This window comes from Saccopteryx bilineata, chromosome 9 (genome assembly GCF_036850765.1).
Source record: "Saccopteryx bilineata isolate mSacBil1 chromosome 9, mSacBil1_pri_phased_curated, whole genome shotgun sequence".
NCBI classification, from domain to species: Eukaryota; Metazoa; Chordata; class Mammalia; order Chiroptera; family Emballonuridae; genus Saccopteryx; species Saccopteryx bilineata.
This window is the reverse complement of record NC_089498.1, coordinates 77,751,777-77,775,072: the sequence shown is the minus strand read 5'-3', so window position 1 is coordinate 77,775,072 and position 23,296 is coordinate 77,751,777. Positions and strand designations below refer to the sequence as shown.

General features: G+C 38.8%; 1 protein-coding gene across 7 annotated transcripts in view; it reads right to left on the bottom strand.

The window, feature by feature from the left end:
* KAT6B (lysine acetyltransferase 6B) overlaps positions 1–23,296 on the bottom strand; it is a 214,948-nt gene that overhangs the window by 28,950 nt on the left and 162,702 nt on the right. For all 7 annotated transcript variants that reach the window (XM_066244013.1, XM_066244012.1, XM_066244011.1 and 4 more), the window contains exons 11-13: positions 21,000–21,141; positions 17,472–17,633; positions 14,350–14,443 (exon numbers count right to left, since the gene is read on the bottom strand). In XM_066244013.1, coding sequence (XP_066100110.1) covers positions 14,350–14,443; positions 17,472–17,633; positions 21,000–21,141 — 398 coding nt within the window. The remainder of the gene's footprint in view (positions 1–14,349; positions 14,444–17,471; positions 17,634–20,999; positions 21,142–23,296) is intronic.

Here is a 23,296-nt window from a genome sequence, read left to right as displayed (position 1 = left end):
CTGGTGAAGGAGATAAACAGTAAACAATAAATATATAAAGGTCATATGACACTTTCTAAATGACTTTGCACTTGCTCTGCTTAGAACATTTTTTATTTATTTATTTTTTTGTATTTTTCTGAAGCTGGAAACGGGGAGAGACAGTCAGACAGACTCCCGCATGCGCCCGACCGGGATCCACCCGGCACGTCCACCAGGGGCGACGCTCTGCCCACCAGGGGGCGATGCTCTGCCCCTCCGGGGCGTCGCTCTGCCGCGACCAGAGCCACTCTAGCGCCTGGGGCAGAGGCCAAGGAGCCATCCCCAGCGCCCGGGCCATCTTTGCTCCAATGGAGCCTTGCTGCGGGAGGGGAAGAGAGAGACAGAGGAAGGAGGGGGGGTGGAGAAGCATATGGGCGCTTCTCCTGTGTGCCCTGGCCGGAAATCGAACCCGGGTCCCCCGCATGCCAGGCTGACGCTCTACCGCTGAGCCAACCGGCCAGGGCTACTTAGAACATTTTTAATGGTCAGTGCCAGGGAAGAAAGAGAACACTATTAAGTAAAAAGTGGATAAGGAAGTAGATACCACAAGTCAAATTCATAGCCTGAGGCTATGAATTCATCAACCTGAGGCAGGTTGGCTCAGTGGTAGAGCATCGGCCTGGCGTGTGGAAGTCCCAGGTTTGGTTCCCAGCCAGGGCACACAGAAGAAAAATCCATCTGCTTCTCCACCCTTCCCCCTCTCCTTCCTCTCTCTCTCTCTTCCCCTCCCATGGCCAAGGCTCCACTGGAAAAGTTGGCCCAGGCCCTGAGGGCAGCTCCGTGGCCTCCGCCTTAGGTACAAGAATGGTTCCAGCTGCAAGAGAGAGACGCTCCAGATGGGCAGAGCATCACCCCCTGGTGGGCGTGCTGGGTGGATCCTGGTTGAGCACTTGGGGGAGTCTGTCTCTCTGCCTCCCCACTTTTCTCTTCAGAAAAATAAAAACAAAATTTTTTTTAATTTATAGCTTCATTTGATTTGCTTATCTTCTCACAGGGGGTTGGAGAATTTCAGTTATACAGCATGTCCCCAAGAGACACTTTCATAGTCCCTCAAAACACCTTTGATGCTTGGCTTACGGGGCTCACACGTGGGGGGAATATTTACCCTGTAGTGCCCCCAATAGAGAGTTTATGCCTTAACTGAGCACTTTCATTCCATCATGGGTAAGACAGAATTCACATGTCTTACGGGATAAAAGGAAGACACTGCTCAGGGTGAGAGGCAGCAGAGCTCTGGCCACCCTGGGGCTGAAGCGTCATCTGGGCCTACCTGTACCCACTGCTGAGTCACCTGCTGCAAGTGCAGCCCTGAGTCAATGACAGCAGTGCAGACATGCCCCGAGACCGGGCCAGAGCAACGGGGTGACTCGCCAGGGCCTGTCAGGAGGGGATCCAGTTCCTGGGAAGAATCTGCTCACCCTGGTGTTACACTCAGTTTGCCCTCTGAGAGAAGCTGGTGACTCCTGCACAGTTTCGGTTCCTTAGTGTTTACCAACAGGAAAAGAATGGCTTGCTGGGCCCAACCAACCCAATTCCTAAATTAAAACTCCTTCTTTCGACAGCAAATAGGCCAGTCAGTATCAAATATTTATTAAAAAACCCCAAAAACCCTAAATAATTTCCAGGTAGGATGAAACCACTCTAAATCTCTGCTTAAAAATACTTGTTTTACTTAAATTGTGTTTTGAAATGTTTGTAGGTGGAAGCTCTCTTAAAGTAGTTTATTGAAGGCAGATTGTTGAAACTGAAAGTTGCTAGCTGGAACCTGAACTACTGTGAAGTGTATCCCTGTATTTAGATATCATAGGTATCATTTTAGCCAGTAGCAAGCTTCTAAGATATGGAGGGGAGATGCTTTCTTTGGGAGAGTGCACCCGACTAGCCTCACAACACTATACTCTCCTAGGCAGAGATAAAGTATGTGGCTTTCCTTTTTTCTTTCTTTTTTTTATTCAGTAAGAAGAGAGGAAGCAGAGACAGACTCCTGCATACACCCAGCTGGGATCTGCCCAGCAAGCCCACTAGGGGGCAATGCTCTGTCCATCTGGGGCATTGCTCCATTGCTCAGCAACTGAATTCTTCTTAGCACCTGAGGCAGAGGTCATGGAGCCATCCTCAGCACCTGAGGCCAACTCGCTCCGATCGAGCCGTGGCTGCAGGAGGAGAAGAGAGAAAGAGAGAGGGAAGCGAGAGAGGGATGTGGGGGAAGCTTTTCCTATGTACTCTGATCGGGAATTTAATGCAGGACATCCAGACAGTGGATGGTAGGTCGACGCTCTACCACTGAGCCAACCAGTTAGGGCAGTATGTGGCTTTTCCTCTAATTCTGCTCGATGGACCTAAAAGGGCAGAGAAGAAGGGGACAGGACAGAGAGAAGATGCTTTTTCTTCCTAAGTGGTGCTTCCTCAAAGAAATCAGCAAAGAGCTATAGAGGCCAAAGGAAAGACACTGATCTGTAGGACCAGAAGTGGGGAAGAATGAAGGTGTAGAAAATTATACCAGTTACTTCTCATGGAAAAGGAACTAAGATATTAAACTGTACCCAGAAGCATCTTCCCTTGAAAGTTTACTGTATAGCTTATTTTTAAAATCTGGTTGCATGTGTGGGTGTCGTTTTTAAGAAAAGAGAGCAAATGGAAGGACAATGATAACCACACTTAGGATATGACTATGTTCACAACTTGAAGGTATAAAACTGGGCCATCTGCACCCATCTAGCTGCACACATTAACTACAGACTCAGGTTTTAAACAGTACATAGACCTCATGAAAGCCAAGGTTAAACTCAACATATAAACTCATTAAAAAGGTCTGCAAATAGATTTTTCTGAAATGTGTGCCTAATTTGTTCAATTACTCCTACTTCCTCCAGTTCCAGTTCTGTTCCGTGAAGGACAACCTTGAGACACTGCACATTATTTTAATACTGAATTTAAAAAGCCAAGAATTTAAGCTGCTAATAAACTTTTATGATTTGTTTATAAACAGGCACTTATTTTTTTTAAATGCCTGAATGTACAACTAACTGATCTTTTATGTAATTGATAAGCTTTTCTTCGTACACTAGTCTCAAAAAATATTGTATCATTTATACTATGGTAAATATGTAGTAAAATATATATATAGTAAAAATATAGTTGTAAGTTTGTCAACTTTTGAACCCAATTGTCATGTACTTTTTATAGATTCCCCAAAAGTAAGCCAAAGCTGAAACAAAGAAAAAGTTAATACGTATAAGATTAAGAATTTTTATAAATGCAGTTAGTATGTTTGATTATTTTAAATCAGAAAAGAATGTGGAATTCCACCAAACGCCTTTTCTGAATATGTAATAAACAACCCACGTGGCTATCACTGTTAGTTTTCTCCATCAACACTCCCCTCTCTTCTTTCCACCCATGTTCCAGACTCTCTAGCTTAAAAACAAAAAACAGCCAGACCTGCCTGCTGGAGCTTATCGAATCCAATTCATTAAATCATAGTTCCTCCAAAGTATATTGCTTACATCTTATTTTAGCTTTCTCCTCTGAGACTCTGAACACTGGCTGGGGAGGAAATCTTGACAAGTTTCTTAATGCCTCTACGCCTCCTCACTCGAGATAATTAACAATAACTTATCTCCTAGATTATCTACGAGGATTAGGTAAGTTAATGTGTATAATTCAGGTGACCAGTGCCTGACACATAGAAGTGCTCTAGAAATGCCAGGTATGATTATGACTTGTTGAAACGCTGACCTCTTTTAGCTTCCCTGACACAGTTCTCTCCGGATTCTCTCCCTACTCCTGGGCCCTTTCCAATTTCCTCTCTGACTTCCTCATCCTCTATTACCCTCTTAAATGTTAGAATTCCAAGCACTCCCTCCTCAGCACTGTTTCCCTACATGTTCCATGGATGGTCCTCATCCACCTGTATGCCCATGACTCCCAGTAGCTCCCTTTAATTCAGACCCCTGCTGAGCTCTGAATTCCACTGAAAGCTGCATGGAGGTGTCCAAAATCACAGCAAAGGCAACATGGCCAAAGCTGCATGCACCACCATTCCAAGTGCTGGTCATTCATTCATTTAGCAACAGGCAGAGCGCTCCCTGCTGCAGAACAACAGGAAGACACCCTCCTTAGTTCCCTGCATTGTTACTGCCATCGCCCTGGTCAGGCCTCCAGACTCTAGCTTCTTAAATTCTATTTCTCTTTAGTTACTGCAAAAAGTATGAGTAAGACACCTGTTCGATTAGCTGTTATTAGCAAGTCAGGTAATAGCAAATGTTGGAGAGGCTGTGGAGAAAAAGGAACCCTCATGCACTGTTGGTGGGAATGTAAAGTAGTACAACCATTATGGAAGAAAGTATGGTGGTTCCTCAAAAAACTGAAAATAGAACTACCTTATGACCCAGCAATCCCTCTACTGGGTATATATCCCCAAAACTCAGAAACATTGATACGTAAAGACACATGCAGCCCCATGTTTATTGCAGTATTGTTCACAGTGGCCAGGACATGGAAACAACCAAAAAGCCCATCAACAGATGACTGGATAAAGAAGATGTGGCACATATACACTATGGAATACTACTCAGCCATAAGAAATGATGACATCGGAACATTTACAGCAAAATGGTGGGATCTTGATAACATGATACGAAGCGAAATAAGTAAATCAGAAAAAAACAGGAACTGTATTATTCCATACGTAGGTGGGACATAATAGTGAAACTAAGAGACATTGATAAGAGTGTGGTGGTTACGGGGGGGGGGGAGGGGGGAATGGGAGAGGGATAGGGGGTGGGGAGGGGCACAAAGAAAACAAGATAGAAGGTGACAGAGGACAATCTGACTTTGGGTGGTGGGTATGCAACATAATTGAACGACAAGATAACCTGGACTTGTTATCTTTGAATATATGTATCCTGATTTATTGATGTCACCCCATTAAAAAAATAAAATTATAAAAAAAAAAAAAAAAAGTATGAGTAAGAAGAAAATAAAAATTGCCCGTTCTAATTTTAGAGATAATCTGCAAATGCATTTCTTTCCTTTGCACATACTTTTTACATAATTGAGAACATATTATACATACAATTTTGAAAGCCACTTATTTATCATAAACATTTTCCTATTTTATTAAATATTCTTCAGAATATAATTCTTAATGGCTAATAATACCCCATTCTATGGAGATACCATAATTTTCTCAGGGGAGTGGTTCTTCCACCTTTGAATACTGAGGCTCAGTTTTTTTGTTTTCATTGTAAATAATGACACTGAAAGACAGAACATTAATTTTTTAAGTGTCAGGATTTTGGGGGATTTCATTTTCTCTTGGTTTTGTATCTATGTTTATCTAACTATGAATTTATATTGCTATAATTGGGGAAGGGGGAAGAAGGAGGAAGGAAAAGTCCACTATTTAAAAAATATAAAAACGCAAAACTGTTGTTATATTAAATATAAAAAGGCATATTGATTAAGGTATGTTGATTTTCTTAGAATAAATACCTTTAAAAAATTAGTGTTAAGTGTTTTTGATACATACTGTCGAAGTTCTGGAAAATGTCTACTGATTTATACTTCTCCACAGTCCTATCTACAGCAACTTGGTTGGGGCTGGGTAAATTTTAAAGTCTTTGCCAATTTGGTAGGCAAAAAATTGCAATCTTTTCAGTTATTTTAATTTGCATTTTTAAATCACCAATAATTAGTTTACATTTTAACTATTTGTATTTGAAAGACGTTAGAATGTTGTGGCTAAGAGTCAAAGTGCTTGGGACTGGAGTTGGAGCCAAGTCACTCATTATGTAGGTAACTGTGATTTGGTTGCTTCACCCAGGCCCAGAGTGAAGGAGGCTAAAAGCACACTCTCACCCACTGTTGTGAGGGCAGAGTGAGTCAGCACACTTAGCACAGTGGGTGGCACATATTATGCACTCAGGAAATGTCAGCAATGTTGCTGCCAGCAACAATTTGCTGTGTATTCTACATTCATGCCCTCTATTCATATACTATCAAATCTTTCCTCTTATCTTTATTTAAATATCAAACTTGCCTAAAATAGTTGTTGCTAACATCTTTCCCATTATGTTTGCTTTGGAATATTAATACTTTTTATTATATAGAAGTTTTACATTTTTATATAGTCAAGTCTATCTGTATATTCTTTTGTGATTTCTTTCATTGGTTTAATGCTTAGGATGTTCTTGACCATCCAAAGATCAGATAAATGATTACTGGCAGTCCCAGGTTATAAGCAAAGTAGGTTCTGTAGGTTTGTTCTTAAGTTGAATTTGTATGTAAGGTGGAACTGGTACATTTACCTATTAAATGCAACTTAGACCAATGTTTGTCTCATAGTATTTATTTTTACCTTTCAGTACAAATAAATACTTAAACATTTTTAAACCTACAGAACCTATCTCGTCTGTAACCTGGGAACTACCTACATATCTATCTTTTCTTCTACTTTTTAAATGTCTTATGTGTTTGTTTTTTGTTAATCAGCTAAGTGTTTAAGTTACTTGTGTAGTTACCCAAACGTCTAACATCTTTCCTCACATGTTCATGCTTTTTGAATACAGTATACTGGTTCCCTCAACCTGGAATGTCTTCACTTCAACTTCTTGTGAACTCTGTATGAATACTATACAAACATCCTGCCCAGCAACTGTTGACATGTTAGTGAACTTGACCGCCCAGCAAAAGCTATATCTTCTGCATTTTTGTCACTAGGGTTTAGTGAAGTGTAGATTAGGTGCTCCAATCAACAAAGGTTGAAGAAAATGGTAAAAAAATGAATAGAGTAATTTTCTTATTCTCCTACATTATCTACTTTAGAATCAAATAAATGCATTTACAAAAAACACTCAAGTAAGTGTATGATGCCAACCTCTTTTACCCCTAGCTGGCACAATGTTCTGTAACCCAGTGGTCCCCAGCCCCCAGGCCGCGGACTGGTACCAGTCCGTGGGCCATTTGGTGCCGGTCCGCAGAGAAAGAATAAATAACTTACATTATTTCCGTTTTATTTATATTTAAGTTTGAATGATGTTTTATTTTTTTAAAATGACCAGATTCCCTCTGTTACATCCGTCTAAGACTCACTCTTGACGCTTGTCTCGGTCACGTGATACATTTATCTGTCCCACCCTAAAGTGGGACCCTAAATGTGAAAATATTTTCTGACATTAAACCGGTCCGTGGCCTAAAAAAGGTTGGGGACCACTGCTGTAACCTACTGCTGAATCAATTGTCCTTCCCTGGGTTTCTCCTGGGGCAGCCACAGAGGAGGGTTTTCTATCTCTCTCCCCAGATGGGTTTCTGCTCTGCAGCCTTCAGTAAAAAACAATTCATTATCTCACTCACTGCCCAGCCAAGCAGAATCCTACACATTTGAAAGTATATATAACAACTATAATTGCTACATAAGTATATAGCAGTCAATACATGCTCAAGGCTACTCACTACAGCACTTCTAAGAGTGTGAAATATTGGAAACAACCTATACGCCCACACTTAGCAGAGTAAGTGAAGAAATTATGGACATCATACAATAGAGTACAATGAAGCTGTAGAAGAAAACAAGAAGAGCTCTATAAAGAAGTATGGAGTGACTTCCAAGATATATCGTTAAGTGGAAAAAAGCAAAATATAAAAGACTATCTATAGCAGCGGTTCTCAGACCCACAGATTGAGAACCCCTGATCTATAGTGTGCTACCCTTTGTGTAGGTGTAGAACTGGTGGCCACAGCCGTGCCATGCAAATGCATGTTCTCACTGGATTTGGGCAGATGGTAAAGGAGCTGTGGAGCCAGAACATGGTGGGCCATTCCTTTATTAAAGTCTTGTAACAGTGGAGGAACAAACAGGCAGAGAAGACTGCTTCCCTTTCTCTCAGGGCTCCCAAGCCCCTCAGCACTCCGGACTCACTGACTTGTTCTCCAGACTCACCAGACTCCCAGGCCCTCACCAGCTTCAGCACTCCTCCAGCCAGCAGGCCTGGCAGAAACACCCCTTCTCCAGCGAACAGTTGCCCCACTGCAGTCTGCAATTTGCAGTCTGCCGCCCCGAGGGCAGGCACCCTCAGCCTTTCATAGACCACACACATGACACTGCCCAGTGCCAGCAGAATACAAGTGAGCAAACCGAAACACACTTTACAAACTTGTTTACCCAACAGTAGGAAAGAAAGAGAAATTTAAAAACACACAACTATCTTCTCATTTATACAAAAGAAACACAGGGAAGATAGATGAAACTAATCAGACTGGAGACCTGCAGGAAAGGACTGGGTAATGGGACTGGGTGGGGGAATGGGGACGGGGACGACACTTCTCTCAGTATACCCCTTAACATAGTTCCAGCTTTGAAAAATCATGTTAATGTTTTATACTTTAAAAGAAAGAAGGCAATGAAGATAGAGAAAAAAACTTAAGTGGATAACAAACAGAAACAAATAAGCCTAACTGTATTTCAAATGAATACTATAACCACACTGGAAGTGGTTATATTAAAATTAAAAAAGAACTAATCCAAGTAACATTTGAACACAGTGCTGTACAATCAGGATAAAGTAAAAGAACTGCACAGATGCTCCTGCACTTACAATGGTGTTAAATCCCAATAAACCCATCATAAACTGAAAATGCATTTAGGCCCTGGCCGGGTAGCTCAGTTGGTTGCAGTGGTGGCAAACTGTGGCTCATGAGCCACATGCGGCTCTTTGGCCCCTTGAGTGCGGGCGCAAAGGCCAGCTTAGGAGTACCCTAATTAAGTTAATAACAATGTACCTACCTATATAGTTTAAGTTTAAAAAATTTGGCTCTCAAAAGAAATTTCAAAATCGTTGTACTGTTGATATTTGGCTTTGCTGACTAATGAGTTTGCCGACCACTGGGTTAGAGCATCATGCCAACAGGCTAAGGTTGTGGGTTTGATCCCCTATCAGGGCACCTATAAGAATCAACCAATGATGGCATGAATGGGTGGAACAACAAATCAGTATTTCTCTTTCTCTGTCTTTCTTTCTTCCTCTCTCTCTAAAGTCAATACATAAAAAATAAAAAAAATTGTTTTTTAAATGCTAACAGCACAGTCATAGTGGAAATTGGCTGTCTGGCTTCATGACATGTGGCTGACTGGCAGCTGTGCTCACTGCCACTGCCAGGCATCACGCGGGAGAACCCTGCAGCAAGCATATTGCTAGCCCTGGAAAAGAGCAAAATTCAAAGTACGGTTTCTACTGAATGCAAATTGCTTTTAAACTACCTTAATGTCAAAATATCCTAAGTTGACCCATCATTAAGTTGGGGACCATCTGTGTACAAATACTGGCGTGTAGTAAGGAGGTTCATTTTTCACAGAGGTCTGAGTTAAGAACTCTGAAAACACTTAATGTGTACTTTAGGGTTGGGCATGTAAATAAATAGTCTGTGGACAATGGAAGCGAGGTTTCTCATTATCAGAGAGGAGAGTTACGAATATGGAAACATGGTAGAATAAACTCTTGTGGTGTTAATCTTGTGGTATTAATCTGGAATACAAGGTTTTGGCATGAATTTATGAGGTATGAGTGTGAGAGTGTGTGTGTGTGTGTGTGTGTGTGTGCGCGCACGCACACACACACTCATTCTTAGTTCTGTCCCCTAAAAAGGTCTAGAAACAGTGATGTGCCTATAGCAATAAGCACATCTCAAGGCCCAGATCTTGGTATCTACATTTTCAATGATAAAGAATCGAGGCCCTCAGGAGAAATGAGTGATCCCACAGAGAGGTCAAAAAAAGAACAAGATGATCTAAAACAATGTTGTTCTGGAAAGTAAGGAAGTATTCAAAGGATGGGGCATGTCAGGAGGATAAAGGAACCAGTTTAAAGCAGTTCCTACTGAATAAATTTGGGACAATTTGATTACCAAAATAAATAATGGAAGCAACAAGTTATAAACCAATGAATAAAGTAAAAATCCATGAGTTTATGATTATATAAATAAATGAATAATTAGATAAACCAGTTATTAAATTAAAAAATTAAAAAGAGCCTGACCTGTGGTGCTGCAGTGGATAAAGCGTTGACCTGAAATACTGCAGTTGTTGGTTTGAACCCTGGGCTTGCCCGGTCAAGGCACGTACAACAAATAAGCAATGAATAAATAAAGTGAAGCAACTATGAATTGATACTTCTCGTCCCCTTGCCATAAAATCAGTAAGTAAAATCTTTAAAAATATTAATAAAGAAAGCTCTTCCTTACAGTAAACATCAGCTAATAAGAAAAAATGGAATTAGAAAATGGCCATTTGGTAACTACCATAGTAATGAGGAACCCTTAAACCAGAAATGGAACAAATAAATTACCATGTGACCTTGCTAAGATACACTGAGGACACAGCATCACTTTTGTGGTATTCCTGCCAAAAAATGTATAATTTGAACCTCATCATAAAAGCATCAGACAAGCCCAAATTGAGGGACACTGTAAAAATAAGTTGTTCAAAATAATCCCCCCAAAATGACTTACTATGCCAGATTACTCAAGAGACTTAATATTAATAACTAAATTCAGTATGTGATCCTAGATGGGGAAACTTTTTATTTTCCTTGAAAGGGCATTCATGAAAACTGGCAAATCTGAAATTTGAATGAGATTAGATAATAGTGCTGAATCAACATTAATGTCTTGATTTTGATAATTTGTGATTATGCAGGATAGCATCTTTGTTTTTAGAAAAATATTTAAATATTTAGGGGTGAAGGTGCCACAGGTCTGTAATTTACTCTCAAGTGATTCAGAAAAAGAATTATTTATATGTATATATAAATTTATAAATGATACGGGGGGTGGTGAAGAAGAGGGAGGGAGATTGAGATAATAAAGCAGAAAGCAAATGTAATAAAATGTTAACATCTGAAAATCTGGGTAAAGAGTATATGGGAATTCTTGGTACTATTTTTGCAACTTTTCTCTAAGCCTGAAATTATTTCAAAATTAAAGGAAAAAATCGTGAGCTGGATAAGGCACTGCTGGGCAGCCCCCCAGCCAGACCCGGGGCTGCTTGCTTCTCTCTCAGGAACCATAGATGCTGTCAGAGGGAGGCTTCTTTGAAGTTTTGAGATGTCTGGTGGAGATGAAGAGTAGAGGGGTGTGTGTGTGTGTGTGTGTGTGTGTGTGTGTGTGTCTGTAGACAAGGCGGGCTTTAAAATTTTCTGAGAAATAGAGGGAATCTCAAAATCCAGGCAAAGATGAAGAATAAGATGTGTGTATGTGTGTGTGTGTGTGTGTGTGTATGTGTGTAAACAAGGACTTTAAGAGTTTCTGACTGAGAAAGAGAAGGAATCTCAAAATCCAGGACAGAGTTGTGATTATCAGCTTCCACCCATAGCAGTCACACCTTCCTTTACCCACTTAAATTTTGGGCAGAGTCACAAGACCCTTGAGGTGGCTTGAGCAGGCAGGGAGTTAGTATCCATTAGTCACCCCGATCAAACTCTGCAAGTGACCTCCTGCAGAAGAGAGAGACAACTTATTCCAAGGATAGCCTTTGGTCTGCTGGGTGACCACTCCCCTTCTCTCGCCTGGCCTGGAGACAACGTGAGGCTGGGGACTCACAGGTCTTTATATGCCCACAACACATACATTCCACCAGTGCCTATGGTCCACTGTGTAAGTGAGCAAGTCGCTTCAGCTTCCTAAACCAGCAGTTGTTACAAACAAAATAAAGACTTTTCTTGCCTTACAACTTTTATTGAATTACTGAAAATACATCCCCTGACCAAAGACCTCAGGCTCATGTACAAAATGGAAATAAAATAAACATAACCATTAAAAGGTCCCTTAAGAGATTTTAGAAAACCCATAATCCTGGTTAATCTGTTTTGCCCTGAGTTCTGAATTACGAGGTTGACAAGGATTATGAGAGGTCACAGGATTTAAACTCTTCCTTCTACAAAAATTTGGATCTAAATAATTCGACAACAGTATTTACCTACTATTTTAAATAATTCCAAAGAAAGAGACACTATCAATTTTTTTTCAGCAGAGTACTCTATCTTCTTTAAAACCTTAGTAGCCAAGAAATTATTTTTTGTTTTAAATTAAATTTCTATTGGCTTTATACTACTTGCAATTTTCTTTGTATGTTATAAAATTCTTCCCAGGATCTCTTCATCTCTGAAGGAATAACGCCAATCCACCAATCCCCTTTAGACATTATTCAAATCCTTCTCAACACTCCTTAACCTACTGCAGTGTAGGGGCACAAGAAATGCCAAGGGTACTGGAAAGAGAACATCTAAAATTATACCCTCAGCACTGCATTGCTTGGACGCACCCTAATAGATGACATTCATCATGATGGCCCTGAGCCATCCAGAAGGGTTCTATTGTATTTCATACTTCACATTTAAAAATATAGGGTAGGCTCTAATACAGTTTTCACAAAAATGGCTGCCATAAATATTTAGCCATTGAAGGTAATAATGTCTTTGTTCTGCGTTGTTCCCTTATGCAGAAAGCCTCACCACCAGATCATGTCATACAAATAAGATGCTACTATATCTGGAGACTTGCATTTTTACCTAATAAGTCTCAGTCTCTTTTTAATTTCAAGTAGAAAATTACTGTGGGCAGTGACCATATCATTTTGAAGCTTCCATTAAAATAATGCAGAGTGCTGAGTGCACTGTCCACTGACTACAAAGAAGATGGTATTCAAGGAATATGACACATTAATAATTACAACAAAGGGTACATTATGTCTAATTAGTGTCACCCTACAGAGATACGGAAGCAAGAGGGGAAAGAGATGATGCTCTAAAGGTGGGATCAAAGTGAAGAGATTTTGAAAAACCTTAGCCTGGGGAAAGAGGAAATGGCCATTTCAGGACTTCAGAGACAAAGACCAGAAGTATGAAAACATTTTTAGAATATTTGAGAAAACAGATTAGTAGGTGAAAAAGCCTGTAATATAGGCTGAACTAGATGTTGGAAGGCCTTGAACACTAAACTAGTTTGCCTTACTCTCTAGGCATGCCGACTATCAACAGTTTGTCTTGAATGGCTGCTATGCATACCAGAAATTATATTTATGAACAACTTATGAATGATGGCCACAAAAAGCTCCAGAACAAGACAAATGGATTTGCACTTTGAACTGATTACAGCTAGGACTCTGTAAAACAAAAATGGTGAACTCCTGGTAAGGTGATCCTCCATGGGAAAAGTAGGTCAGGAAAGAATACATAAGACTTAGTAACTAGAAATGTTATCCAAAAATACAAAGATAATCAAAACAAAATACTTCAAAAAATATCCTTCAATGTCAATAAGTCATACAAATCAGTCCAAAATTGCTATACAGTTATTTTACACCAAGACTTTAATATTTCAGTATCTAATAATACATAAATTTGGCCTTGACATATTTCTTCGTGGTTTTCCTTGAGCAAATTTACATTGTAGTTTTGGCATTTTATGTACCTTATGAAGATCACACAATTTTCTGAATTTTTCTTCTTTCAGTTTAAAATCAGACAAACTATAATGAGGTAAAAAATGGTTCCCAGTGACAGATTTCTACATTGTCAGAAATAACTATTATCATGGAACACTTGGCCTTCCTGTTATTTGGATATCTTTAATCAACTCTCAAAGTGTACCCTTCACACTACATTGACACGTCCATTGTAATACAACAGAAACAAACACGACCATTTCTCTTACATCATCTGGTGCATACTTTTATATAGTATTGCAGTTTTAATTAAGGAGATTCAAAATATACAAATGTATATAAAAAACATTTCTTAGACAACCGCTAGACACAAACACTGTAATAATATCCATAATAGAAAAGGAAAATGAATAAGGGAGTTATTTCTATTATGGAGGCTCCAAGAATAGGCTATCTAAAGAATTGTTTTTCTAAAGAGAAATATTCCTTTCCTGCCCTGTATTGTACAAGATTATAGGCAAAATTTTAGAAAGCTGAAAATCCTTTTAAATAACACTTTCTTCAGCTTTAATCGCAAATAATTGCCTCTTTTGGTGCTAATGAGCATGAACACCACGGAATGGAATGCAATTCTGCTGGTTCATTCAGGGTAATGGCTTTGTGAGCTAGTGACACTGCTGAGAGATCTAGTCTCAATTTCCTGGAGTATAATAAGTGAGCAGCAGTAAATTTTTCACTAGAGGAAGATTTTCTAACCTATGTAAATATAAATAGAAAACCCATTATCTATTGATAAAGACAACAAAGGTTAAATAAAGTTTTATGTTACCCTTTCCTTTAACAGCCATCAGCGCGCTGGATCATGAAAGTAAATAAAGCACTTCACTTACTGAAATCAATGAGAAACCGTCCAAATCCTTGCCTTTGGTGCTGGGGCATGATCATTATGCAGGAGACATTATACTTCTGCTGGCAAAGCTTTTCCTGAGGGAAGGAGAAACAGATCAAGTATGTCAGGACTCTGCTGAAGTGGGCAATTCCCCGCACCTGCCACAGTCCTTGTACCACAGTCTACTCAGGTGAACCAAAGTGTTCGGTGAGGCTGGAGCAGAATAATCCTAACGCTAATCAATCACACCATCAGCTAATGATAAATCGTCAACTCCAGGTATTTCTCTCAATTTATGTCCTTATGTCTGGAAGCCAGTAGCGTAAATATGGATAAAGAACCCAAGGCAGCACAAGAGAAATGAAACAACACAGACAGGATGGAAGAAATGCTTTTCTTGCAACTTGGGAGACAAGAAGAAAAAAAAAGCCAGAGAGCACCCAGGTGGTAAGTTAGACTCAGCCTCTACCTGGCTAAATAACTTACAGTGCCACAACAGCAACACGTCGTCTGCCTTTGAGCAAACGCCCAGTGAGACTAAAATAGTATGTGTGTGGGTAGATTTGCACAAATACACTTCTCCTAGGAATAAAAAGTCAAAGTAAAAAGCTGGAGAAAGAATTAATCTGCGATTCAAACCGGGAATATAAAACAGAACAAGAGATAACAGCAACAAGAAATCCCTAAACCAAACAAGTGAGGCCTAAATATTACCAAAATCCCAAAACCAAGAGGAAGACAGGGAAGAATATGTTCTTATAGTTAAGGAAGAATTTACAATTTTCATGGGATATGGCATCAGAGCACCAATATTTTATTCAGAGTACATAGAAGCCGCCAAAACCTACACAGAGACGATCTGGAAAAGGCTTTTGAGGTTGTGAATGCTTTGGCCAAATATAAACCACAAATAAGATTGACCACAAATGGCACTAACCACATTAAAGAATTACTTCAGAACACCCAGATCTTTAATGAACCTATTTGAAAGATCACAGGAAATGGTTGTGGAAAAAACCCTACAGGGTAGAATTAAAGATTTCTTTGTAAAAAAGATGTGCTTCCAAATTTTGCACATTTGTAGCTGTCTGTGGAGTCAAAGAAACGAGGAGGAAGAAATAATGTGTCAGTTTTCCTAAGAAGCAGGATTGTCTATTGCTAAATGTGAACATCATTGGCAAAGGTTCAAATAATTAGTCTATTTTGCAAAGTTAGACAAATGGGTCCTTCTACTTAAAAGGAGATGTACTCTGGGTTAAAACAACTCATTCTTGATGTCATTCTTCTCTTTATGCCAAAATATTCCTACCTATTCCTAGGAGATTTTTTTGAAATCAAATTCAACAGTGGTCCTCCCCCCCCCCCCCCTTATTCTCCCTTAACACATTATTACAGCTAAATCTTAAATCTTTGGGAAAAGAGCCGTTCCTTCTTTCTCTCCTGTTTAGAGCAATCTATTACGTGCTTGCGAAGTCATATACATGTAAAAATTTACACTGAATTTTTCTAGGTCATCTTGGCTATCACCTCTAGAATCTGGTTTAAGTATATATAACTTCAAAGGGTCCTAGTCCTTAACATTCCAATTGGACATGTTAGAATATAGTTTGATTTGTATCTAGTCTTTTAACATGGTTATTTTTTGGATGATTTTTTGTTTCACCACACTGTCAAAGAATACTACTATTCTAAGTATGGTAAGAAATGACAGTAATTGCTGCTATACTATAAAAGAAACTGACAAAATGAGAAAAGGTTAGCTTGTTCTGAGTAAAATGTGAGCCCCGAAGAGGAAGAGAGGCAGAGACTCAAACCACAAGAGTCACCATCGACCAGAGACCCAGAGGCCAGCACATGACGCAGCAGGACAGGGACAGCAAGCACCACTAGGTATCTACATTTCAACTCATGTGTATTTAAAGAATACCATGTTCTAGTAGGAAGGACAATCATTACCACTATTCTTTTTATATACCTATAAATAGATTTCCTGTTTAAAGTCTGTGTTGCTTCTCTGTCATTTTTTGAATCTGCAATGTATAAATTAACTTTCTTCTTTTCTATTTTGGAGCTTTACCAAATATGTGGATGAAAACACTGAGGCAGTTTCCGCTGGGCGCAGTCACTTACTTGTATTTTTGCTGATGGTCTTTGATTCTTAAATTTAGAAAAATTACAGTTTGTTAACAGCCTTCATATATACCCTATCTTTTGATCTCCCATGAAAATGACATTTCTATAAAGTATTCCATTTATATTATGCAAAAGTTGATTCATTAAAACTCATTTATCACATAATATGAAAAGATATATCATAAAAGAAACAAAACACAGGGTTTGGGTCATTTACCTTCTGCCTGGAAGTCTCATAATAACCATCTGGGCACATTAAACTATTTCCTAGGTGCCTAAGAATAGTAAGGTCATTACTTGGTAAATATCTCCAAACTCAGTTTTCCTTTATTGTGTATGAGCTGTTTCTCAGAAGCTTTTGAGCAGGAGAATGAGAGAGAATTGGTTCCGAACCAGAGAAAAAGACAAACTATAACCACTCAATACAGCAAGGGCTGCCCTATGTTACCAGATGGAGATACTTAGGCATTCTAAAGGTGAGGCTGCTTTAGATCTTAGAACAATAGCATGGAGAATACGAGATGAAGGAGTAAAACCAGTCATCATCTCCGCTCAACAGTCCAAAGGCCAATGTTCCAATTCACTGAGGTACTGATGACCACAGAGGGAACGCAATAAAGAGCAATGAGAATTATTTCTTACAGGCCACATTATACTGAAAGCTTCATGTTGACAGCACTTAGGGGAAAAAGAAAATAATAAGCTTAACATTTAGAAAATCAGAGATGCTAGGTGGTTTGCAAGCAGCTATTCTTACATTATACAGATGCTGGCAATCAAGACAGCAAACTGTGCTGGTCCTTTACACAGTTCTCAGTATGATGTTTATTGTTTTTGTTTTTAAAAGAGCTCTGAACAAGAACCTGACTTTTCAGAAACACATGTCACTTATTCAAATTATAGTGATAAAAAAAGCCCTGTTCAAAGAATTGGACTGTACCAAAAACATTCTGAAAAAGAAAATGAAGGTCATACTGGCTCTTGTTTTACCTTAGAGAAGTATCCAACCAGATGACAGCCCTTTTCATCATTTTTTGTAAGGACATAAAAAAGGAATGGCTCGACATCATAATACAACGTTTTGTGGTCCAGGAAGAGCTTGGCTAACAAGCAAAGGTTTTGGCAATAAATTTTGCTCATATTCCCATCAACCTAGCAAAGAGAAACAGACAACATTATTTAACATAAAAATACCACTCAATATAAATTTGTTTCTTTTATATGGTTTTATTTCCAAATCCCAAACTGAGAGATTAAAACACTTCATTAAACAAGTAGAGTTTTTAAACAGAAAATAGGTGTCAATTGGCAAATCAGAATTCCACCTTTTCTCTTAGTATAAATGTAAGATAGCTTAAATTTCTCTTTAAGCTAGCCAAAGAAAGGTCAAACCACTAAGAAGTAATTTTTATTTGCAATTTATTAGGAGTAAAAAATGATCATGCAAATCCTCTCTGCTTGAACCAAGTAAACCTGAATTAAAGAAATGTAAACAGATCAAAATATTGTTTAAGTAAGTTAAACTTTATGTTGTTTTCAAAAGGGCTTCACATAAAAATAAAATAAATGAACTTTATTACACTGGTTCTTCAGAAGTGAGGATTAGCAAAAGAGGCTTCCATTTTGGTCTTATCCCAAGCATCATTTTAAATATAATTGGAAAAGATAAAATTTCTATGTTGGGAATACTTACAGAGAAAGTGAGATGAATTTCAACCTACAATAAGTAGCATGATTACAGTCTATTTCTCTTCAAAATAAAAGTATCAAGCTGTGATACTGATGGCTATAGACAGAAGGCTAAGCACAGATGCCAATTGCTTTGATCAAATGTAGTTACTTGTTGAAAACAGAAATCACAGCAGATTCAAGAAGAATTTCCCCAGCACTTTTCTTAGGGGAAATGGATATTTGCTAAGCAGAGCTCTTTAACAATGAACTTGACTGTTTTTGAGTCTCCTGTGGACCATACAGGTTCTCATATTGCACAAATTATTTTTAGATTTCATATAACTATTTCCCTTGGATGAAACCTAGGTCCCACACATAGCAACATAATCAAATATGGGCAATGGGCACAGAGCATACAATTCTCTCTTTAATTAAAGGAAGTTTTTATGTATTTGGGAGTACAGTCCTTTTGGAATTGGTAGTACATTATAAAAAGGACAGACAATAATGATATATCTGTGAACCAGAAAAACAGAGATGACAATGACAAAGGCAAATTTTACCAGCTGTGAAAGGTCTAATCTGGCATGCTTTCATGAGTAATAGGTAAGAGAAGACAGGATGGTAGCAATCTGTAATGATTCTTTATTTACCATATTTTTCGCTCCATAAGATGCACTTTTCCCCCCCAAAAGTGGAGAGGAAAATGCCTGTGCATCTTATGGAGCGAAAAATATGGTATTTTATTAAATATTTTAACACATTATTTGGTTCAGAATATTTTTTTTCTTATCTTCCTCCTTAAAACCCTAGGTGTGTCTTATGGTCAGGTACGTCTTCTGGAGCGAAAAATATGGTATTTTATAAGATACTTAGGAAGCTGCTCAGAAGTTTCGTACATACTGTATTCTAAATATTAACTTAGATTCCAGAATAGGGACCTTGGCCCTTACCCAATCCAGTTTCTTCAATTATTTTTATGAATAAATTTTACAAATCTGCTTCTGATTTTTCTCCCTTTCATCTCTGTACAGTCCAAGCACCAGCCCTGAATCAGCAACCCAGTCCTACCAGCCTAACAGACTGATCCTCTTCCCCTTAAGAAGACTCCCCTGGATTTATGAAAGCTTCAGCCCCACAGGCAGATTAAAATTGATTTATTTAACAATTACTTAAAAGCCAACAATGTGTCTGTCCCTCAGGAAATAATGAGACAGTGATTTCATTTTATTTTGATTAACAGAAAGAATTCAAAGCACCAAGGAAGAAGCCAATGGGAAAGCTGAACTTGTGACATTAAGCTCAACTGAGAACAGCTCTGCTGACTCAACTGACTGGGGCTGGCTGGGGAGCATCCCAAGACTAACAAAAAGGAGGACAAATAGCTTGCATTTGGCTTTCCCTCTAGCCCAGTTCTCCTCACTGGGCGTGATTTTGCTCCCCAAAGAATATGGGCTATCTCTGGGGACATTTTTGGTTGTTACAACTATGGAGGTTGGTGGCACTACTGACATTTAGTTGGTAGAGGCCAGGGATGCTGCTAAATACGATGTACAGGACGGCCCCCAGCAACAAAGAATATCCAGCTTGAAAAGGGACTAGTGCCTAGGCTGGGAAACCCTATGCCTACCCTTTCGTAAGAATTAACATCCAATCTTCCCAGCAACAACAGCCTTCTTCCTTCAAGCTTGCCTAAAGAACCCAATATAGAAAAGGGGCTTTAAAAATTCTTAAGACACAGCTGGAGTTACCTGTGTTCTCTGATCAGTCTTGGAAAAAAGGAGTGGCCCAAGCTTGTCTGAGAAGGGAAGCCTGATCCATGACAGAAACCTACGTATGACCCTCCTTGTATTAAATATAATGCCAGACATTACAGCCTAGCACTAACGAGAAATGTGGGGAAGAAGAATACATTTTAGTCTGCTAACAACTCAGAAAAAGAGAATCCTAAAGTAAAACTATTTCAAAGAAAGAAAATATCATGTCTACTGAACAAGGAAGGCTTGTTCTGAGCAACCAGGAATGAAAAATAATGTGAGATGGGTAATAGAAGAAAATAAGGCAGGGCAACAGAAGTGCTCAACTGGAGTGAAGAGAATCAAAAAGCCCTGTGAATAGGCAATTACAGGAAAGCAAAGCCTGGTCTCCTCCAGGTACAACGGACTCAGCTAAGCTGGATCCCTGAAACTGACAGTAGAACATGATTAAACAATGAAATGATATAGAGGCCAAGACCTTTAGCTACTAAATCAATTCTGAAAACACAAAATGTCTTCAAGAACCCACAATGACAGACATAGCCACAAGGGGTTCCTGTGAACAGCAGAGTTCTCCAGGGGTGGCCATCTACCCAGATTGGAGGGGAGTCCCAACATCTGCTGGGGTCTCACCAAAAGGATTATCAACTCTGCCAAGAAATGGATGGAAACACAGGTGGTTGTGTGCGGAGGAGATGTGTACAGCTGCTCAATTCCCTGGAAGCGTGAGCACCTGCCAGACATTGGCTGGAGCTGCTGAACAAAGCTGATTTCTCCTGCCAAAGAAAGGAGAATTTACAAAAAGCTGAGGAGATCATAAATTCACTGGCGAATGTATCTGGTGCAGACAGGGATTTGGGGGAAGACAGAAAATTAGTATGATAAAGTAGGAATTCACTATCAGTCTAAATGGTTACTTAATATATTATAGTTAGATAAACATTCCAAACCATGGAGGTATTTTAAAGAGCAGTCTGAATTTCAATCCCAAAATTGAATATACTTTGCACCTTCTACAAACAATTCAGTAAATGTAACAATTAGAAATACTAAGTTTCAAAAACTGAGTTTTTTATTTATACCCGCTTACCTCAAATACTGAAAGGTCTTTCCTTCGGTAAATTTCATTTGCAGGAGGATGAAACCATCCACATTTCTTTGAGTGTCTTAACAAAATGTTTTTACTCTTCATATATTTAAGACAGAATTCACACAGGTAAAGCTTTGGTAATCTGTTAAAATTTTTAAATCAAAGATTTTTAGATTGATTATACTTTTTAGGGGGAAATTAGATATTGTTCAATTTTCTCTATGTCATAGTAAGGTTATATAACATCATTTGAAAGAAGCAGCTTCAAAAAAACAAAAACAAAAGGCCAGTAATAAAGAGAACATACAAACCTTACATTATTTTTCAACATAATAATATGTGTTGCCTTAACTTTGTGAACAAATCATTTGTTTCCTTAGAAATGTTCTAAAAAAATAAAGGTTTTCAGAACTGGACCCACTACTCTAAAAATCAACAGTACGGCCTGACCTGTGGTGGCGCAGTGAATAAAGCGTCAACCTGTAAATGCTGAGGTCACCGGTTCGAAACCCTGGGCTTGCCTGGTCAAGGCACATATGGGAGTTGATGCTTCCAGCTCCTCCCCCCCTTCTCTCTCTGTCTCTTCTCTCTCTCTTTCTCTGTCTCTTCCTCTCCTCTCTAAAATATATAAATAAAAAAAATTTTTTTTTTTTAAATCAACAGTACGGACAGCATCCTGTCAGGTCACTGTGCGTATTTTTCAAATTTCAGATTTAATGTCATAAGTTCACAATAATATATGTGCTCAGTGGTGTAACTATAATAATCTTTTACTCAAAAAAAAAGTGAATTAGTTATTTTAAAAAATACTCTGCATAGTTGTAAGTCTGAAGAATCCTACAATATAGTTGTTCGTACTTGTGCTTAGGGTGAGATAACTTCAAAGTTATCATAGTTACATATGGTCTAAAGCAGTAAGGGTAGCAAAGTCAAATGATCTTGCTTGTTTCTATCAATTCCACTGACTCTTGAGTAATATTAGACAAGTAGCTTTCTCTCCCCTGTTAACTTTTTCTTTACCTTAAAAATTATAACATATTTTACTTGTACCCTATCATGCTTAAATGGATGTTGCTAGTATTTACACTAAAAATGTTTAGAAGTACTTTCAAGGTTTTCGGGGTATAAGAATGGGAAGAAATAATTTGAGGAGAGTTAGATACAGACTAAGATAATAGTAATTTCAAATCTTGGACTTAGAGGCAAATTTTATTCAAAGCTCTGAGAACACATGACTTATGATTACCCATACAAATTATAGCACACTGGGGTTTGAAAACCATTGTTCAAAACCAGAGCCAAGGGACATAAGCGGGGAAGAGGAACCAGGACTCCTGACAGTTTGCCACTGAGCTCTAGAACACCCTCCCATTCTCGCCAATCAGGTGATTAGCCAGACACTCACATACTAGAGAAAGGGACAATATTTGTGGAAGATAAAAAGCAAATGTGTGATTACCAGAAATTCTGTAGGCTAAAAAATTTGAGAAGATACTAATAAAGTGTACCCTGATGTCCCTGTAGAATGAAATCTGCTCACAAGATACCCATTTTAAAATATATTAGTTCAAGACAATCTCACAGTTAATCTTAGTTCAAAACAAATGAGAATTCTAGTGCCATTATTTTCTCTTCATTTTCAATAAGTTAGTCACAGATGGCTTTAAAGATTTGGGGAAGGGTGTCTTAAGCTATGCACTCTGACCTACATTCTCCCATTTTCCCCTCTTTTGCTACATTTTAATAAACAAACAACAACAACAACAAAAAAAACCCCACAAAAATAAAATGCCAGAAATCAGAAATAAGAATAATTAGTTTCCTAAACTAACTAGGAAAAAGGCAACCGAGAAGAAACTTACCAAATCTTTTACAATGGCTACTATTTTTTCCTGACTTGGTTTCAGATACAAATAACATTTACCCAGTTATTTAAAGAGAAAAAGCCCGGTCTAGAAACTAAAAGGCAAAATTTACAACGCCTGTGTAAGGAGTGTGAGGAGCTTACAAAGAATAATGGCTACCACAAAAAGATACTGGCAAAGTAATAGTTTTGAAATCACTAAAATCTATCAAAATTTATGCCCTGAAAATAATAAATTCCTGCTTTAGAATCAAGATTTTTCCTTCCTCGCCTGACCAGGTGGTGGCGCAGTGGATAGAGCATTGGACTGGGATGCGGAGGACCCAGGTTCGAGACCTCGAGGTCGCCAGCTTGAGTGCAGGCTCATGTGGTTTGAGCAAAGCTCACCAGCTTGGACCCAAAGTCACTGGCTCAAGCAAGGGGTTACTCGGTC